The sequence below is a fragment of the Diachasmimorpha longicaudata genome, chromosome 11 (assembly GCF_034640455.1).
Source record: "Diachasmimorpha longicaudata isolate KC_UGA_2023 chromosome 11, iyDiaLong2, whole genome shotgun sequence".
Lineage (NCBI taxonomy): Eukaryota > Metazoa > Arthropoda > Insecta > Hymenoptera > Braconidae > Diachasmimorpha > Diachasmimorpha longicaudata.
In genome coordinates this window covers 6,235,343-6,254,425 of record NC_087235.1, presented here as the reverse complement: position 1 = coordinate 6,254,425, position 19,083 = coordinate 6,235,343, and the positions used below count along the sequence as shown (strand labels likewise).

General features: G+C 39.2%; 2 protein-coding genes across 9 annotated transcripts in view; one reads left to right on the top strand and one right to left on the bottom strand.

Annotated features, from left to right (window-relative positions):
• LOC135167471 (protein bric-a-brac 2-like) overlaps positions 1-19,083 on the bottom strand; it is a 249,644-nt gene that overhangs the window by 172,750 nt on the left and 57,811 nt on the right. For 7 of the 8 annotated variants that reach the window (XR_010299865.1, XM_064130703.1, XM_064130707.1 and 4 more), the window contains exons 4-6: positions 18,782-18,945; positions 9,314-9,534; positions 3,462-3,494 (exon numbers count right to left, since the gene is read on the bottom strand). The gene's annotated coding sequence lies outside the window, so the exon portion shown is untranslated. Of the gene's footprint in view, positions 1-3,461; positions 3,495-8,886; positions 9,058-9,313; positions 9,535-18,781; positions 18,946-19,083 lie in introns of those variants that run through there. The other variant, XM_064130704.1, reaches the window with a different exon arrangement.
• LOC135167470 (phosphoenolpyruvate carboxykinase [GTP]-like) lies at positions 13,075-16,902 on the top strand. Its single transcript, XM_064130702.1, has 6 exons — positions 13,075-13,918; positions 14,308-14,571; positions 14,658-14,842; positions 14,902-15,296; positions 15,381-15,995; positions 16,150-16,902. The coding sequence occupies exons 1-6, from the start codon at positions 13,641-13,643 to the stop codon at positions 16,609-16,611; spliced, it is 2,199 nt and encodes a 732-aa protein (XP_063986772.1). The 5' UTR covers positions 13,075-13,640; the 3' UTR covers positions 16,612-16,902.

The window sequence follows — 19,083 nt, the reverse complement described above, 5'->3', positions numbered from 1 at the left end:
AAGATGGAGAGAGAGAATAAAAGAAGGGGTGGAGAATAAACCGGGGGGCAAGATGGCGGAAGGATTCAAGTCAGACATGCGATACCGATTTCTCATAACGTATCATCACCCAGCAGCTACTATGAGAAACAATTTATTATACATCGTGAAGTCCTGAGATCGATCAACGGTTCGATCAAAACCATGAGAAATATACTACCGTTCGTCAACAATTTCAACATTTTTTTATTCCCTCAATTGCCCGTATTTCTGGATGTTTATTGAAAATGACAGATTTGCGTCGATAATGCGGAGTTCCTCGTTATATTTTCAAGTGGAATTAACAATAAATTTCGATCATTTTGATCCTGAATTCCCCCTATGGTTAATCCCAGAGAAAAAAATAATTTGAAAATAAACATGTGGAAAGTTATTGACGTAAAAGCAAAGTTATCAGGTCGCCGATGCATCCGCCAGAATAATAGGCTTACAACGTTAAAACACAAAACAGTTGGTGCTACAAACTTGAGAATAAGCTACCGTACAATGGAACGAGTCACGATTTCCTCGTTATCGGTATCCTGCAGGTGAGGAGAACGGGGGAGAGTATAAAAAGGGGTAGATCACTGAGAGTAGACGAGTGATGGTCGTGCCGGAATCATCGAGAATGCACAAAATCATTGGGCTGGGTTTAAAGCATCTATGCCACGTTTATCCAACATCTTCGCCGAGAGTTGCGATCATGCTGCTTAGCGGACGGGTTATTCCGCCAGTCATGCGTAATTCATATGAACTCCATGGGAAGTATGCGCAGTGGAAATTTTTACATCATTTGTGAAGAGATTTCTTTCATTTTCAATTTCCCACAATTTTCCCTAAACAATTGAACTAAAAAATCCACCCGAATCCATTGCATGCCCAAGTCACTTAACCAGCAAAAGAATAAAAAATTGGATTCTTTCAACAAAAAAATTTCCCGAAATGACCGGAAAATTCAAAATCCACAGAAATTTTCCCAATTTAACCCGTAAAATGAAGACGATAATTACCACAAGTGTAAAACTTCCCCGAGAACTCCGTAACATTTCTCCCGGCGGAGGAAATTACTCGCCGAGACATTCGATAAAAAAAAAACAAATCACTATTTTTATCCTCCAATCGAAATACATCAACGACCCGGGCTTTTTCGAAATGGATAATTGATCCTGAACAGTGAATTGCAGGTTAGATTTCTCAATCCATGAGCACGGGGAATGACGAGGCTCTCTTGTCAATCAAAATTTCATTTCCGATTGTACGAATTGGTTGCCCCGTGATGCCTACTCCCCCCAACCCCCACCCACTGTACATATCCAGGGTGGAAAACCCTCGAGTGAGAGTTATATGTACTGGGGGTATACAGGACACGACTCTCTAATCCATTACGTGCCAATTATCTCGCCACGTGGTACCGAATTATTATCTCCCACCACCCCCTCCACTTTTCGTACTCTTGCCTTCTGTCCCACCCTCGATTGAACGACAAGGGTGGGGAAGAGAGAGAGAGAGAGAGAGAGAGTAACTCCCGATTTCCATGTACTGCATGTGGAATATACGAGAGATATACGTATGCCAGTGGACTGTTTACGAAATTTATTCGTTCATCTCTCTGGTGGATGATGCATTGCATTGGTAGACCAGTTGAATGTTTATGCTTTGTGCGTGACGCGAAATCGAACTTGGACGATATATTTTCATCTCGACAATCTAATATTGTGTAACTATTCGCGTACTGTTTTCCAGCATATATTTTGCCAATTTTTCTCCGATGTAAACATAACTGTCGTATTTGGAAATAGGGGGAGTGTTGTGTTTGCCTGCTAGCCATGAAAAATTTCTGGTGAAACTTTTCTTCTCAATTTGAAAGTCATTTTTTTTTTTCTGGTGAAAAATCTTCGAGAAATGTCGAGAAAATTTTTTTAAAAATGTCTGCAGGTACTCGGACGAGCCGAGTCACGAAGAAGTCGATCGTGCATGCATTTTAGGTTTTGTGATATCACGTAGTACACGATTTTGCGAGTCATTTAAATGACGAAATAGAAATAATTCATCGGTTAATCCCATTATTCAGTTGAGCTCAATAAATATCAACAGATTTTTTTTAGGTGAACAGAGAGATCGTGAAAAAGTTTGGGAAAACATGTTTGAATAGAGCTTTATGCCGCATGTAATGAAGAACCACTCACCCTCCTCTATCTCAGTACAACATACTGTTCATTAAAAATATAATTAAAAATTAGGATGATTATTTATACTCCCTGGGCTATACCGCCCACCTCCACCCAACCGCGTTTTTCCGTGGAATAAAAGCACAGCGGGTGGCCAAACTATATTTATTCTTTATATTTTTTCATTCTCAATAATCCCACACGCGGTTCCCCGCAGGGGGCGTTTTTAACCCCACCCAGCGCATCCACGAGAACCGATAACAACACCCGCGGAGACGAGGAGAGGGGATTTCGTTACTGAGTTAAGAACGTGATTACAATATCCATCCCCGATGTAATGGACCAGAAAGGGCGAAATAAAAAAATATATCAATGTGCTGTGTACGTGTGGAATACGAGAGGCTTATTCAAAAAAAAAAAAACTCGAATTAACGCAGTTGGATCGAGGACAGAAAACTGTACGCCACTCAAAACTCGCATCTGTTGTACCGAAACTCGAATGGTGGGGAGAGAGAGAAAAATATATAATATAATTTTGCCTCAAGTAACTCAATTGTACAACTTTGATGAGAATACATTACATTTTTTTCTCGCTTAATTCGATTTTCCAGGGAAAAGTTGGGCGAATTTTGCAGATGGAAGGATTAAAATGGGTGGAGGACCCTTAGAGGATTGAATTAATACCCTTATTTTCCCTTTAATTTACGACGACAAGGAAATAAATCTCTCCGACAAAATGATGTCAATGATTTGAAAAATCGCGAATCAAAAGTACCCTCACCCCACCCAAAAGCATTTCACATTTAAATTCCCACTTATTTTTCTTTCTCACTGCAAATCTAAATATATCAAATCGTCGAAAATACTATTGGCACAAAATCATCAATATTTACCGCGAATTCGCAAATAGAAATCTCCCACATTACCACTGAAAAAAGAATAGCCACTCATACATATCCCAGTCTCGCTTCTGAGAATGATTACGAATGCATTTAATGGAAATATGTCTGAATATAGAATAGTTGAATGGGAAGGGATATTATACATTCTCAGGCGAGAATATCTCTGAATTGCATAAAGTGGCTGGTGGTTTGCGCTGGGTATTTTTGAATTGGTGTTAATTGTACGTGAATAAATTATCACCTTCCATTAAAATCATTCATGAAATCGCTAATTACCATCCTCAATTCATCATCATCATTGACTACTGGCTGATATACTTTTCACCGAATGGTTTTTTTTTTCACCCGCAATGAATTTAAATTTTCAACTCACCGTTTCCTGGGCAGCGTCGTGTCATTCAACCCCCTGAAACAAAAAGCAAAATCATCAGATAATTTTATCTCAGGTATCACTGGAAAATAATCATGAGACGAGGTAACTGCAAAAATGTTCAATGCTTCAAAATTTGTTTGACAGCGGTGCGTTGGATTTACCACCTCGTTTGTCACTTCCCTCAGCCCAAAAAGTCTAATCGCGCGTAAACCAAATGACTCCAGGGGTGCAAGAGGGCGGGGAAAGAGGGGGAGACTACGTAAGCGTCCTCGAGGTCCAACCCCTGTAAATCGCACGTGAAAACCGAGCAAAAGCCGACCCAGAAATTCCTCCATGCACCAAATTCACGTACAAAAAAAAAACATTTCACTGAACAACCCTTTCACCGCCCTATTCACCAAATAAAGATACTGCGAGGATGCAAAAAAAAAACCGAAGAAAATTCAGTGATTAACTAGAACGAGCACATAAATACCCTAACATAATTTCGGATAATTTTGGTGTAAAAAGAGGGATAATTTTTTTCCGGATTTATGAATAATTATGCAGTGAGAATTTATTTTCTCCTGAATCGTGAAAAATTTACTCGAATCAGTTGCTTGGAAATTGAGAATGACAACTAATGAAAATCAAATTACAATGCCAAACGATAATTTGTTTTTTATTTGACACGATCTAAAAAATTCAATTATTGGTTATCGACCTTCCGAGACATTAAATAACTTACTTTACCATTGTAATTTCTGAAGATTACGGACTCATAATAAAAAAAACCTGATAATCTCCTCCAGATTTGTAAGTAATTGTACCGGAAATATTCAAATTAATATTTTTCCTTCCGCCCTCGTAAAAAATAATAGCGACCTAGCTCCTCATCATCATTCACAATCGCACCCACTCCCTAGGAATAAAAAAAAAAGCAACAATTGTCGAAACAAGATTACTATCATCATTGAAAAGCCATTGTAATTCAAAAAGTCATTCCCACGAATTGCGAATTCACGGACGATAGGGAAACGAAAATTCGTCACCAAAACACAGGGATAGATTACCACCCACGGGTACCACGAGTTTTTGTGTCAATACAAATTCCCTCTCCTAACGTATAAATATTAATATAATATAGCACTGATTGCGCTGGATCGTATACAAATATGCGTTTTGGGTTGGATACACAATTCGGGCCAATAAACGCATCGTAGTACGAGAATAATGCTCGGACACCCGGGACACGTTTTGTGAGAGGACCAACTCGATGACACGCTGACGATTGGAGGGGCTGATATGCCAGGGGAAATTCACCAGGGGGGAGAGGAGGACGAGGAGGAGGAGGGGCAGGGGAAAGGCAATGAGTGTACGATTCACCTGGGTTTGAGCCTGAATTTTGACTCTCGGTTATCGGAGAGAGAGAAAGAGAGAAAGAGACAAAATGGAAAGTTGATGAGGAGGAAAAAGGGAGGGAAGGGATACCAGTACACCATCCGCATTAAATATACACGCTGATTTGTCGCCCACCGAATTGTCACCTCTGATAGCATCCATTCTCCTCCCGCAATTCTATTTTGTTCCGTATTATATTAATTACCCGACGTGAAATATTCAGTAAAAATAGTGGAATAATTCACGAACGCTCGTTGCAAAATTTAGGGGTTGAATATTCACGAAATTTATCAATTAAATTAAATTACTAATCTCAAATGAATATTCGGTGGATAAATTAAATTGAAACGATGACAGGAGAGAAAGAACTGTCTTAAATTTCTGTCATCTCTTGACTAAATTATTGGAATGAATCAGGTCTTCTTTCAAAGCGTAAAAAGTTGATGTGAAGTGAAAGAAAAATTGCCACTTTCAACTCTATCGTTTTTCAGTTATTAATGACAAAAAATTTTCTCATTTGAATACAGAAGCCGAGAGATTTAAAAAAATTAGGGACTAGCCAACCGGTTTTCTGTAAATTAATATTTGAAAAATCCTTCGTAAAAAACTTCCCACCCCGATGATTAAGTTTTTCCCTCGCACCCCCTTGCATCGTTGATCGGCATTATAAATGAACGAGAATATCCACTATTCTCCGAGTAATGGAAAAAATCAATATTATAAAACCTTTTACAAAAACCGGTTCAATCGAGCGATTGAATTTTTCTTTCACATACCTCTGAATCATTGATTGACATTACAAATTCACGAGAATGTTTAATATTTTCAAAGTAATGGAAAAAAGATTAGCAGAGTACTTGAAAGAAAAAAAGCACAATTTTATGTTGAACTGAATTTTTAAATAGGCAAAATGCCAGTAAAAATGATTTATGATTCTATCAAAAAATTCTGAATATTTTTCAATATAAAAATATTTTGACAATTAAAAAATGAAGTAAAATGAATAAATAATAATTAAGGGCACATCCCGTGATAATGGAAGTCCTTACTTATAAATTACTATGTTTTAAACTCTTTGTAGAGCCTAGTCACTGGAGTCATTAAGTATTTGCCTCACATCCCCGTGAATCATTGATCGGTATAACGAATTAACGAGAATTTTCGCAAATGGAAAAATCGAAATGGGTGAATAAATTCGCGGAATTTTTGATGGGACGTTAACAATTCATGGGTTAATGTTATACAGGCGAGGCGCAGAGTCAAGGGCGCACGATGAATATTTCAATGATGCGTGAAACAAAAATTTTGATCGACATCGAAGTAATGAGGGAGTTTGATATATTTTCCTATTAAAGAAAGGGAATTATGGCTGTTTATCTCGTTCCACTCCATCTATCCCACAATGACAACGATAATTTTAATTATCATACATAAATATGTATAGAAATTAATGTAAGACAAGCCGCCTGATAGGGAGAGATAAAAAAAAATGGGGGGATAATATGTGATGAAAAAAAAATTTTCAACCCATTTAAATGCAAATTCTTTCTTCATTGCACAGGAAAGAACGGAAACACGCCTCTAGTTTATCGATTAAAACGGATGTTTTCGTACAAGGTGCAATTACAATGTGCAATAATAAACGATTGTTTCGACATTTTTTCGTATTTTTTCCTTTCAATTTTTCTCCACAATTCTCGCAAGCCAATGATTTATTAATTCTCAACTCTAACGCTACGGTCTTATCGCGATGTTTAATAAACCAATAAAATGGTTAAACATTTTCATAAAAAATCACATTTGTTTGCTGAACTAAAGAATTCCATTGTCCCGGTTTACCCTGAAAAAATAATAATGTTTCTTATTTATTCTTACACCGGCACTTTTTTTTCCATCCTCTCAATTGTCAGAAACAATTTATCAAACCAGCTGACATAATATTATTATTTTCAACATGACCTGAAACCTGTTTAAATTGTTTTCTCACGTGTTATTTATCATCTCGTTGACATTGTTTCTAATATCGATGATAATGTGAGTGACATCCTCGCTATTCTCAACGATTCTGGGTTACGATACAGAGTTAAACGCTGTTTTTACTGTTTCAGGAGTTGACTGGATGCTCGAGATAACACCGAAAATACAGGGACTAATTTCAGAATGTCAAATTGATTTGATGAGCTGGTCTCATTAATTACCCAGGGTTTCCCGCATTGTTTGCTTGTTGAAATTGGGTTGAACTATTTACCAATTTACCATACGTATGGATTCTTAGAAAGATTTAATACTGAGATTCGCCAGTAATTTTCTCCGATTGTGAAATAATTTTAACTTGAAATTATTATTCCCGAGTAATGTAATAATCAACGAAAAACAAAAATACCCGAAGCTATGAAAGACCCGGATGGCAACAAGAAGAGCCTAGAGAGGGGTTATACGACATCAATGTAGGGTGGGGCGAAAGAGCCCGAATCGATTGTGCCAACATTAACGTTGAGGAACAAAAAAAACAGTAATTTACTTAGTAAAACATAAAGCCGCGGTGGCCGGCGAAGGAAGGCAAACACATTAAACATTTAGAGGGCATAATAACTCGCGGCATACGTAATACGGCCGGCGCCCTTTTCACTGATGTCAATGAATAATGTACATACACCCGAGGTACATGACGCACCCATATAATTTTTTTTATAATTTCTTTTCCCCATAGTTTCATCATTGTAAAGCAGCATCAAAAGATAATAGAAATTACTAACGACTTCCCATCTTTGTCCGAAAATCCCTTGATGAACAGGAAATAAAAGGATCAGATAGAAAGAGCTTTCGCCTGATGGATTCCGCATCCTCAAGTGTTCAAATGGGGAGAGAAAAAAAATGATTTGCAGTTGAAATAACAGCGAGGAATTGAAAAATAGTGGAATGTCGATTAATAAAAAAATTAACATTATTATACGCGAGCAATACTATTGAAATTGACCTGTTGAACCTTTCATATCGTTCACATGTCAGCACTGAAGACAAAAAATTACACTCGTAAAATCCACCACTTTTTCTCATAACGTGTCACCAGAGAAGACAGAATATCTCGTCGATGTAACAATATCCCGGTGGCCGTTGAGCCATTTTTTTTAATCCCTCATGTAATTTTATGCATAAATTACCTCATAGGCCATCAAATTTACAGCACCACCGGTTGGAAAAAATTTAATAAAAAATGAAAGGATGAACAATAAAACCATTCCAAATCGTAAAACAAAACAAAAGCCAAAGTTGAATGCAAAATGTCGTACGTTATTTACAAAATTAATATCGCCAAGGGGTGGAAAAAAGCGTGTTTGAGCGGGGCGGGGGGAGAATCATAATAAAAATGTCCCACGTTAAATCTAGGAACCAACGAAAGTTGAAAATTTACAGCCCCGACATATTGGCTGCGAAAGCACGGGAAATTAAGGCTAGTAAAACACCCGACTGACACCCCGGCAACTACCCTTCCCTCCATCGCACACCCCCTTCAACCGCCAGTATTAAACGATCTGGACCCAGGTTAAATGTAACGAGGCAACGAAATATCAGAATCGCCGGAGAAAAAATAAAGTGCCAAAGGATTTTGGAAAGACACCAGAAAACTCCGAGGCCAAGTGTTACTGCGGTAACACTGAAATCAGGCATTAAATTACGATTTACGAATACCCTAATGTACGTTATTTAACGCCAAGCAGTAGTTGAAGTTAAAACTTTTGCAAAATTTATTTTCACGTCCTAATGGAGATATCGTTTTTCCCCCCTCCGAAGACGTTGATAAAGTAGATTCAATATTTTTCTTTTTGATTGTGCAAATGTGCGAGAGTTTCGCGACATCTCTGGGACTGGCAGCGTATCATCAAAATGGAGCCAAAAACACGACAGTGCTGTTGTGATTTTCATTTATTTTTTTTTTTAACCGGCACCTGGAGCAATTGACAGAAGAAATATTTTTCCCAATACTTTGACGCCACTGAGGGGGGAAAAAAAAAAGTTGAGAATTCCATGCCCAAGGCGTATTCACCTCACGCAACCGGAAATTTTCTGAAGTAACAGTTGAAAATAAAATGCCAAGACAGCGGTGAGTGGAAATAAACCATAAAAACATATAAATATTCGAGTTAAAATTTAATGTGGCTGCCGCCTCGACGCGTTTGCATGTCATGCACGACACAACCACTTGTGGATTGTATCACTCAGTCACGTTTTCACTTCGACAACTGGACTCCACGATATCTGTGAAACTCGGTTAACCAAAAATTCCGTGTCAATAAATTTCGAGATTATTTCCCCCCCTGTCTTGGAGTAAACAACAATATTTTCAGGGGCAATGCCATGTACGTTGAAATATTCCGAAGGTTTTCTCACACGAGATTTTCCCACTGAGGCAACGCCGAGTCCACAGATTCGCCATTTTCGGTCATAACAACACGACAATACGACTAAATTACCTTGTGTTTACGTGCGAAACAGCTCGATGTGTCTATTTCCTCCGAAATTCACTCAATCACTGTTATAATCACTGATAAAACTGTGGAAAACTCGTTTCGTCGTTGCGGAGCGATGTTTAGTACACAACCACTGAATGTACACAGCAGTGTCGGTGGCGCCACCCGTGGGACGGAGGCCAACCCCGAGCAGCTCCCCCCAGCTCCGTCGGTAAATCAGTCCCCTGCAATAATTTTTTGTTGCATGTTATACACAATCATCAGCAAATTATCATAAACAATGTAATCGTAGCCGTAAACTACATTCCATCAATTTTATAATATAAAAATGAATAAAATAACTGAAAGGGGAGTGAAAATAAGGTAATTGAAATATTGTTTATTATTTTACCTTCTCATAGAATAAAAAAATATCACATACATCAATTCCTCTGCATTATCAGCCCATTGACGTTACAGGAAAACCGTTGGAATGTCTCATTTATTTTGTACATCGTTTTTTAATACTTTAAAGGATGTATTTCTCTGATTGCGTCATAAATATTTTAATAATTTTTAAAAATCGAGTTTAGCTGGACTATCATCTCGTAAATATTCAATTACCCCTCAAGTCCCTCTCCTTAGCTCAAAGTAACCGATAACCAAATGGTGCGAAGTCTATTAAGACAATTTCAAAACAGTTCAAAGTCAATAAATTAATTTGAAAAAATGCCCACGACGTTCCATTATCAAAACTCACAGCAAAAAAATTTCGCAATGCGCGAAAAAGCTGTATTCGCGTCATCTCCTCGAGAAAATAATCCATATTCCGTATCAATCGAGAAGCGGAAATTCCCAGTCGAGAGGCGGTTCATTAAAGTATATGTAAATTATATCATTGTGTGGGTTTCACCAGGCGCGCGTGTCGATGGTGACGTATCTGGGGGCTCGACCGCACCGCCAATGATAAACCGGTATCTTCCGAGGCCGTTCGCGTCTATGGAAATTGATTTCGTCTCGCTTGACTGCTGATTCCAATGGGTACGAGATAAATAAAATTTTGAGAAAAATATTGTCTCAGAAATTTTGGAGGAAAATTGATTTTTTACGCAACAACTACGCGCGGTAGTTGTTGATGTTTTTTTTTAATATCGAACATTGGAAATATCGAACCATCGTTATTGGAAAAACAACGAGGGCTCGATTGTTAATGGATGAAAACATTGGAGAGTTGTTGGGGGAATTGCTCAATATCTTTGCTTGTGAGGAGATAACAGCGGAGCTCCCCTGCGATGAAATACAGTCTTACAACATAGAAATAATCATTTGACTTCTGCACATGGCAACTCACCCTATGACACGATAAAATTATTGAGTCTTACATTCTATCGTTCGATATTCTGCAAATATTCCAGGCTTTGATGCCCCTGGAGTGTGTAAACAAACATAATCATTTTCACATTTCCGCACGGAGGAAAATGTCCCGCAAGATGAGCGAAAAAATCATAAAAAATTGCTGACAGTTCAGGTAAATTTTTATTGACTTTTCCTCTCCGTGGCCGGGATTCCCCCGAAATTCTTGGAATTCTTCAGATTGGAGATTTAGTGGGACAATTACTTGAAATTCTTCGAGTGGGTAGCGATACCCGGTTTGTTATTAGCCTTGTGAGGAAAGATTTAGATAACCCCTCATTATTGCACACTCTAGATTGACTTTCATATGCATCAGAGGTGAACCGGATTAAACTGGATCGACCAGTGGCCGGGTGTTTAGATATCTTATTTTAAAAGCTGCGATTATTAAATGTGAGGCAATGGTTGGGTAATGACTGGTCCACCAGTTGACTGGCGCAATTATATTAATTTGTGTCGTATTGTTAGAAAATGGGAAATAAATAAATTGATAAACCAATCAGTACTAGTAATACTCGGAGAGAAATTTTGTAGAAAGACGCAATTTGCGACGAGAACATCATCTTCATGAATTGATGAGGCAAAAGACCGTTCCTTGAATTTCAACAAAATGGATTTAATTTAAATAAGAAATTTCTCGGCGATTGATTTGTGATCAATCAATGGCTTATATTGACCGATTTTATTTGAATTATCATGTCCGCTTCGTGATTAATATCAACACATGATTCACAGGTGCAGCAAAGTGCAAAATGCAGGGACTTACGTAGTTGGATGAAAATTTTCCTCCATTTTCCATTCAACTCTTTTTGTCTCCACGAAAATAAACGACTTAATCAAACGAGGTCATCCCCCGACAGCAACATGCCTTATATTTTTTCTGATACATAGTTCACTCAATTCGCGAGGAACAAAGATTGATCTCCCAATCTAATCTCCCGGGGCAGATTCTGATACGAATGGACGATCGGATCAAGGTACAAATGAATCAAGGAGTTTCTCCATCAAGATCAAGCAAAATCAAAACTCAATGTTATAAACAATGTCAGCTGATTGCGTGGCTAAATCAGGAGTAAACACTCGTTGAAAAACGTATGATCTATTTCCACAGCAGTGTTGGATGTACATAAACAACCGTAAATTGAAAACAGGAATATTGACAGGTTTTCATGACATGTTGGGAAACAAATCGAAAATAGCATCTTAAATAAATAATCGATCATTATTTTTCCTCGTAATATCCACTTTTTTTCCTCGATGATAATCAAAATCCTCAAGAGTGTGTGATAATTAAATTATCAAAATTACGCGATAATTCAGGAAAGAATTTTTGCGATTATGATGAATTTGAATTTATCTTTCTTAGAAATAAAATCAACGCGCCTCCTGGTTTTAATATTTTTTATCGACCATATAAGTAACCCGAACCAATTATCAGCTGTAGACTCCAGACATAAACCGGACTACGGACTCGGTCATATCTTAGAAGTTCCTATGAAACTCGTGGGAGATTGACACCGCATGACCTCCACTGTCATTTGCAGAAAGAAACCGAGAATAATTGCAATAAATAAATTAAGGAGTAATTTTTTTTCAACAGGGAAAAACATGATAATTCCATTCTCACCACACTACACAAATTTTCCCAACATTTTCGTAAAAAGAATACGATTCGCCATCTTCTACTATTTAGTAATTTGTTTCTCTACCAGTGAATGTCATAAATCTCCCACAATACGCAAACAAAAATAATTGAATAAAAAACAACTCGTAAACAACCGATGGACATAAACAAATTTCCCGGCAAATCTCCTTTTCCAAACATCACGAGGAAAAAATCCACCAAGTCCAGTTCGAAAGTTCATGTACCCTGTCTCCCCTCTTCTGCAACGATAAAACCTGATGAACGGAAAAATAAGCATCATCGATAACCGCATTGGATGCAAAATGCGAGAACAAAATTTGTTACCCTTTCTCCTCGCACCCATCAGCATTAAGAGGTTTACATTCCCTGAATACTTGATTAAGGAATCATTGCCAATTGGAGCTTGGTAGATTCCTGCTGTTTACCAGCTCAATTCATCAAAAATATCAAACAAATTTTCTTACATCATACTGATAACACCTGAAGCCAGGAGTACTCCCCCAATCACCAGCTCCCAGTGTTATCGCCAAATGGAATGAAAAGAGGAAAAAAAAATTAATTCTCCACAAAATTCACCAAATGAAAATGTTTTAGATAAACCAGATGCTTAGGCCGTTCAACAATCAAAAATAAAAGATAATGATGAATGCCGATGCTCCGAGTCGATCCACTTGCAAAAATAGAAGAGAGCGAGGGGGCCAACGCTTTCGTATAAAACCGGGACAACCGATACACTTATTTGCTGTGTTGAAAGCGCCGATCAAGTGGTGCGTTCAGTCTTCGTTTCACCGTTCTGTTTCGAGCGTCCACAGGAGGACAGGTCCAATCATTCTGTCCCTGGAGATGCTGGCAAATTTCGGATATCTGTGACACCAAGTAGATCATCTGTGAGAAGAAAACATCTGTTGTCGTGCCACCCTCCCCCCTTTTCCCCCTCTTCATCCCGACACATTCCACCCAAAGGTGATACGTGGATAGCTGTAAAGAAGCCGAGGTATTTCATCAGCTGTGACGATCGCTGAACGCACTGGAGAAACAACTTGTCTTCTTGCAACACATGTTTGAACTTCCCCCACCGATTTGACTAATCTAATCACCGGAAATTGAAGCTATTTGTGACGTGGCTCGATCAGATTCGTTGATATTCGAGGGGCTCGTCTCGCTATTGTAACTGGAGGGGAACGAGAAATTGAGAAAAAAAAAATAAAGGAGAAAGAAGAAGGGAGCCCTCGAACCTCGGACTCTGTCCCTCTTGCTCAGCGTGTATAAAAGACCAGAGGTGTAGGTGTCAAGATGTCGAACATTGGATGGATCATTGCCAGACAACCGACAACAATTAGTGCTACTGGTTGTCTGAGGGATTCAACGAAACTACGAGAATTCTCGACGATTATAGGGAGAAATAGTTGTGGAAATCCTGACAAATGCACCAAATTCCTGAGAACTGTTGATTACGGTGTCTGGGGATCAGTTGCTAAACCACCGAGATTTTCCATTTTTACATGTCGAGTAGCTGCCAAGTATAATAAATCATACAGAATGCCTTATCTAGCTGACAAATTGTATCCGCAGTAAGTAGCAAACGTTATTTATTTTTATTTATTGCACTTTTACTCCAGGGAGGAAGTGAAACCTGTCATTAGAACTTGTCATTTTCCGGGATTTTTCATCACCTGGCCATCAAATTCCCAATGTTTTAACATTTTTCACCTCTATTTCCTTGTCTGATAAATAGTGTCTACGTATAAATTATGTATTTATCATAATGAATGGGTACTGAAGATTCTAATGGCTTCCCTTTCACTCTCGAATGATCCAAGATTGTGGGAGAAGCCTATCATTATCGTTTACCCATTCGAGAAGTCATAGAAAATATTCAATCAACAATCATGATCTGAGGACTGAAATAACCCGAAACGAAATCCCAGCGATCTAACCAATAAATAATTATTTTTTCCAGGGTGACGAGCCTGATGGCTACACAGGCCACCAAGAGTGCCAGCTCCCTAGATGACATTGATGATCACATCGGTGGAGTTACCCTCGTCAATAAATTATCAGTTCCACTGGCCCCCAAAGTACGGGCCTATGTCGAGGAGTGCGTTAAACTTTGCAAACCAGATGAGGTTTACATCTGTGATGGAAGTGATGCTGAGAACAATGCCCTGTTGCAGATGTTGGAGAAGAAAGGAACAGTCGAACGTCTACCGAAGTACGAGAATTGGTAAGTGTGAGCAGTAATTACTGTTGCTGTCAAGGTCATTCATCGAAAATATTGAAGACCCAATCAATTTTCATTCTTCTCATCAGCTGGCTAGCGAGAACGAACCCCGCAGATGTGGCACGTGTGGAGAGTCGTACTTTTATCAGCACCGAATCCAAGAATGAGACCATTCCAACCCCTCGCGAAGGGGTGAAAGGTACCCTGGGCAATTGGATTAGTCCCAACAACATGGACCAGGCAATTTTCGAGCGTTTCCCGGGCTGCATGAAAGGTAGTTACATGTCGTTGAATTCTCCATTGTCTCTGTTTAACACATTTCCTTTGTCACAGGACGCACCATGTACGTTATTCCCTTCAGTATGGGACCAATAGGTTCCCCATTGTCTAAGATTGGAATTGAAATCACTGATTCAGCTTACGTTGTGTGCTCGATGAAAATTATGACCCGTATGGGATCACGTGTACTCGATGTCCTCGGTAAAGATGACTTTGTCAAGTGTCTCCACTCGGTTGGAGTGCCAACTAATGACTCCCAGGTTAAGATAAAGCCCTCGTGGCCTTGTGATCCGGAGAGAACGATTATTCTTCACAAACCAGCTAAAAATGAGATTGTCTCCTACGGAAGTGGATATGGGGGTAATTCATTGCTGGGGAAGAAGTGTTTTGCACTGAGGATTGGATCAACTATAGCTAAGAGAGAAGGATGGCTGGCTGAACACATGCTGGTAATTATAAAAAAAAAATGAAGAAAGAAAAACTGTAAATTGGCAAAGAAATCGAACCACTAACGAAGAATTCTCCATTTTCAGATCTTAGGTATTACAAATCCAAAAGGAAAGAAGAGATACATCGCAGCTGCTTTTCCAAGTGCCTGTGGCAAAACAAATCTCGCAATGATGCAACCAACACTTGCTGGTTACAAAATCGAGTGCGTTGGCGATGACATCGCATGGATGAGGTTCGATAAGAAAGGAAGACTGCGCGCTATTAATCCGGAAAATGGATTTTTCGGTGTTGCACCTGGTACAGCATCAGCGACAAATCCCAATGCGATGAAGACTATTTTCAAGAATACACTGTTTACTAATGTGGCACGTACGAGTGACGGTGGTGTCTACTGGGAGGGTATGGAGAAGGAGATATCGAATGACGTTGAAATAACCGACTGGCATGGAAATCCCTGGCCAAGGGATTCTAAGACACCTGCTGCTCATCCAAACTCAAGATTCTGTACTCCAGCTAATCAGTGTCCAATAATCGATTCAGCTTGGGAAAATCCAGAGGGTGTGCCAATTGATGCTATTCTCTTTGGTGGTCGTAGACCCCAGGGAGTTCCACTTGTATATCAGGCAAGAAATTGGCAGCATGGGGTGTTCATTGGAGCTACGATGAGATCAGAAGCCACTGCTGCAGCTGAACACAAGGTAAGAGTCAATTATCATTAGGGGATCCATTGATCCTAATTTTTATCCACACGTTCACTTGACTGGAATCCTTTATCAGCTTCATACACTCCATTACCCAGAGCATCAACGTGATTATTTATAGTAACGTCGTTTTCTCATTCGATTTATCCAGGCTAAAGTAATAATGAACGATCCATTCGCCATGAGACCATTTTTCGGTTACAACTTTGGTAACTACCTCAACCACTGGTTGAGTATGTCTCGAATTCAAGATGCCAAACTCCCCGCAATCTTCCACGTGAATTGGTTCAGAAAAGGTGCCGACAACAAATTCCTGTGGCCGGGTTTCGGTGAAAATTCCCGAGTACTGGACTGGGTTTTGCGTAGAATCGAGGGAGAAGACATTGCTGTGGAGTCACCAATTGGTTTACTACCGAAACAGGGATCCCTCAATGTGAATGGTCTCCAGGAAAATGTCAATTTGCAGGAGCTATTCAGATTACCCAAAGACTTCTGGAAGCAGGAAGCCGGTGAGCTCAGGGATTACCTCGATGCCCAAGTGGGACGGGATCTCCCCAAAGCTATTATCGAAGAGCTGAATAATCTCGAGAAGAATGTCTCGAAAATGGAGTAATTTTTCGTACTGTTAAGATAATTTTCATCGTTTCAGTACATTCCACTAAGACGAAACGCTTGCTTCGTGAATATCTGTATATAGTATTACAAAATCAAAATCATGAATGAAATGACTTCACTGTTAAGTCCATTACGAAATATCAATCGCAGAGACGTCACACCAACGTGATACCCAATGATAACTGTGACTTAACCTTTATATTTATTATTATAATCCTCACTGAAAGCTCAGTAATATTCTGTCTGTAAAATTATTTATAAAAAAAATACATATTTTCAATTAATCATATTGTAAACATGTTCACATTTTCCTGATGTACTTCGCGGGGTACAGGATCGACTGGGGTCGGTGTACCGACTGAAAGTGCTATTATTCAACGTCGGTACGTTACCATACACCGATCATTCACCGAAAACATTCACCAGACGGTGCTGGCGCACCCCGAGGGAATTGTTTAAATATGAATTTTGAATTGGGTCGTTTCAAATCGTTCGATAAACAAATAAAATAATCGGCGACGCGTGGAAGCGAATAAGCGAATTTTCTCATCACGATTTCTGCATTTCTTGTACAAAAAAAAATTATCTGGTCTATTTTAAGAAATAGGAAGGGGTGGGCCACTCATTGTCGAAGATGCGGGTACGGCAGGTTGCAAATACACGTGTACCGAGAGAAAAAAAAATGCGGGGATAGTCACACATGTGCCTGCAACTTCTATCGTGCACAGCTGCACCGGGAAGTACTTAACCATTCACATCGAGAAGCCAAGGGGATGGGAGGGGACCAGCACGAAGGAGCACAGAAGCTTAGTAAAGTCAGATCGGTATATTTACCATTCAAGAGAAATCCTTCTCCCGGTGCCGTCAATCCGTTATAATTTCACCGCTAATAGAATCCGAGATTTTGTTCAGCCAAATCGTGCAGCGCATCCTCAACGTTCACACATTCCATTGAAAAATCATCTCGAGATCTCGTTGTGTAAAGAATTTTGTCATAGTCAGGTTTACGTCGTACATTACAATTAATCACATGACGAGTTATTTAACTGCCGATTGATTCAATTTAATGGAAATGCTCACTGATAACTCGGCAAATTGACGCAAAAGCTGGCGCATTTGGACTCGACTCGCGTGGATCTCTCGTGGTGCAATAGTCTGTTCCACGAATGAGAGACCATAATGGCGGCACTAACGCCTTTTAGACATCGTGCACACACATGCGTGGGAGAGTACAACGCGTCAACTTTTGCCATTAAAAAATCCTATATCCTGCGTGCAAATATATTCGCAATAATAGTATGTCACTCGACAGGGAGACAGTCGCGGAAGCGCATGTCCTTCTGTATGAAATTACATTTATTCTGAAAATGAGGAAGAAACCCAATGCCAAGATATATTTTTTTATTGCTGATCGTAATCGAAGCTCTCTCTCTCTCGGCTATTTCGGAATTGAGCATTGGGGTGGAAAAGAAAATAGGATAAACGCGTTTTTTTTGCACGTCGGTGGCGACAATATAAGAAAATTGAGAGCTTTAAACTCATCGTTTTAACTAATTTGATTGATGTGTCTGTTAGTTGTTCTAGTTCGTCATGAAAAAAAAATTTAAAATAAATAAATGTCAGAATCTAGAGGCTGTAGGTCAGCCGTAACAGGTGCAGCTGTCGATTAAAATTTTGAATCATCTCCGGACTTCCACTCGGGAGCAAAAAGAATTAATAGGTGAAAACGTCGATCGGGTAGACTTGGGTTACGATTCCTCGGTGAATCGTGGATTACGAAATCGTTTCTCCCCGGTAGAAAGAAAGAGGAATTGCGTGGGTGCTTACTCGAATTTTAATGAAAATGGAAAGGACTTTCGGCGCATGATAGACATAATATTCGGATAAATTTTTATTCACTCTCGACTCGTTATTTCAACTGTCAAGAATAACGGCAGAGGCTAAGTGAATACGTCAAAGTATTTTCATCAACTCTAATTGATTAATTTCCTCGAATTTTTCCCATTGAATTCATCTCTCGTATTCAATAATATCCCGGCCTACAATTGGAAGTTGTTTATACACCAGAGAATGCTGTTTACGGGGGCCTCTCTCTTCATATGGGAGCCAAAAGGCCAGACTCATTGTTTCTCATTCGCATATTGACTATTATCAGTGAATCCGCTTACCATATTGGTCACCGATATCCCTGCTGTCACGTCCTTATTGGCTGGAACAAGTGTTATATCCGTCGTTGGTCATCCGAATCATCTTTCTCTGGTGTCCAAGTTTGGCTGTGCCCACCCCAGGCGACGATGCCAGTCGCATGCTTAAACTCTCGTCCGTAGGACCACTGCAATCATTTTTTCAAATTTATTTTTAGCATGCACTTGGTTAAATCGGAGAGAATCAACAATGAAGTGACGAGACAGATAAAAAGAACTGTCTTCTTCACTTCTGCAGATTCATTTGAAAACTGAGGATCATAATG

Coding starts and splice junctions, on each gene's coding strand:
- LOC135167470 (XM_064130702.1), top strand. CDS start 13,641: ATGTCGAACATTGGATGGATCATTGCCAGACAACCGACAACAATTAGT. Junction 14,572..14,657: donor CTACCGAAGTACGAGAATTG/GTAAGTGTGAGC, acceptor TCTTCTCATCAG/CTGGCTAGCGAGAACGAACC. Junction 14,843..14,901: donor TTTCCCGGGCTGCATGAAAG/GTAGTTACATGT, acceptor CCTTTGTCACAG/GACGCACCATGTACGTTATT.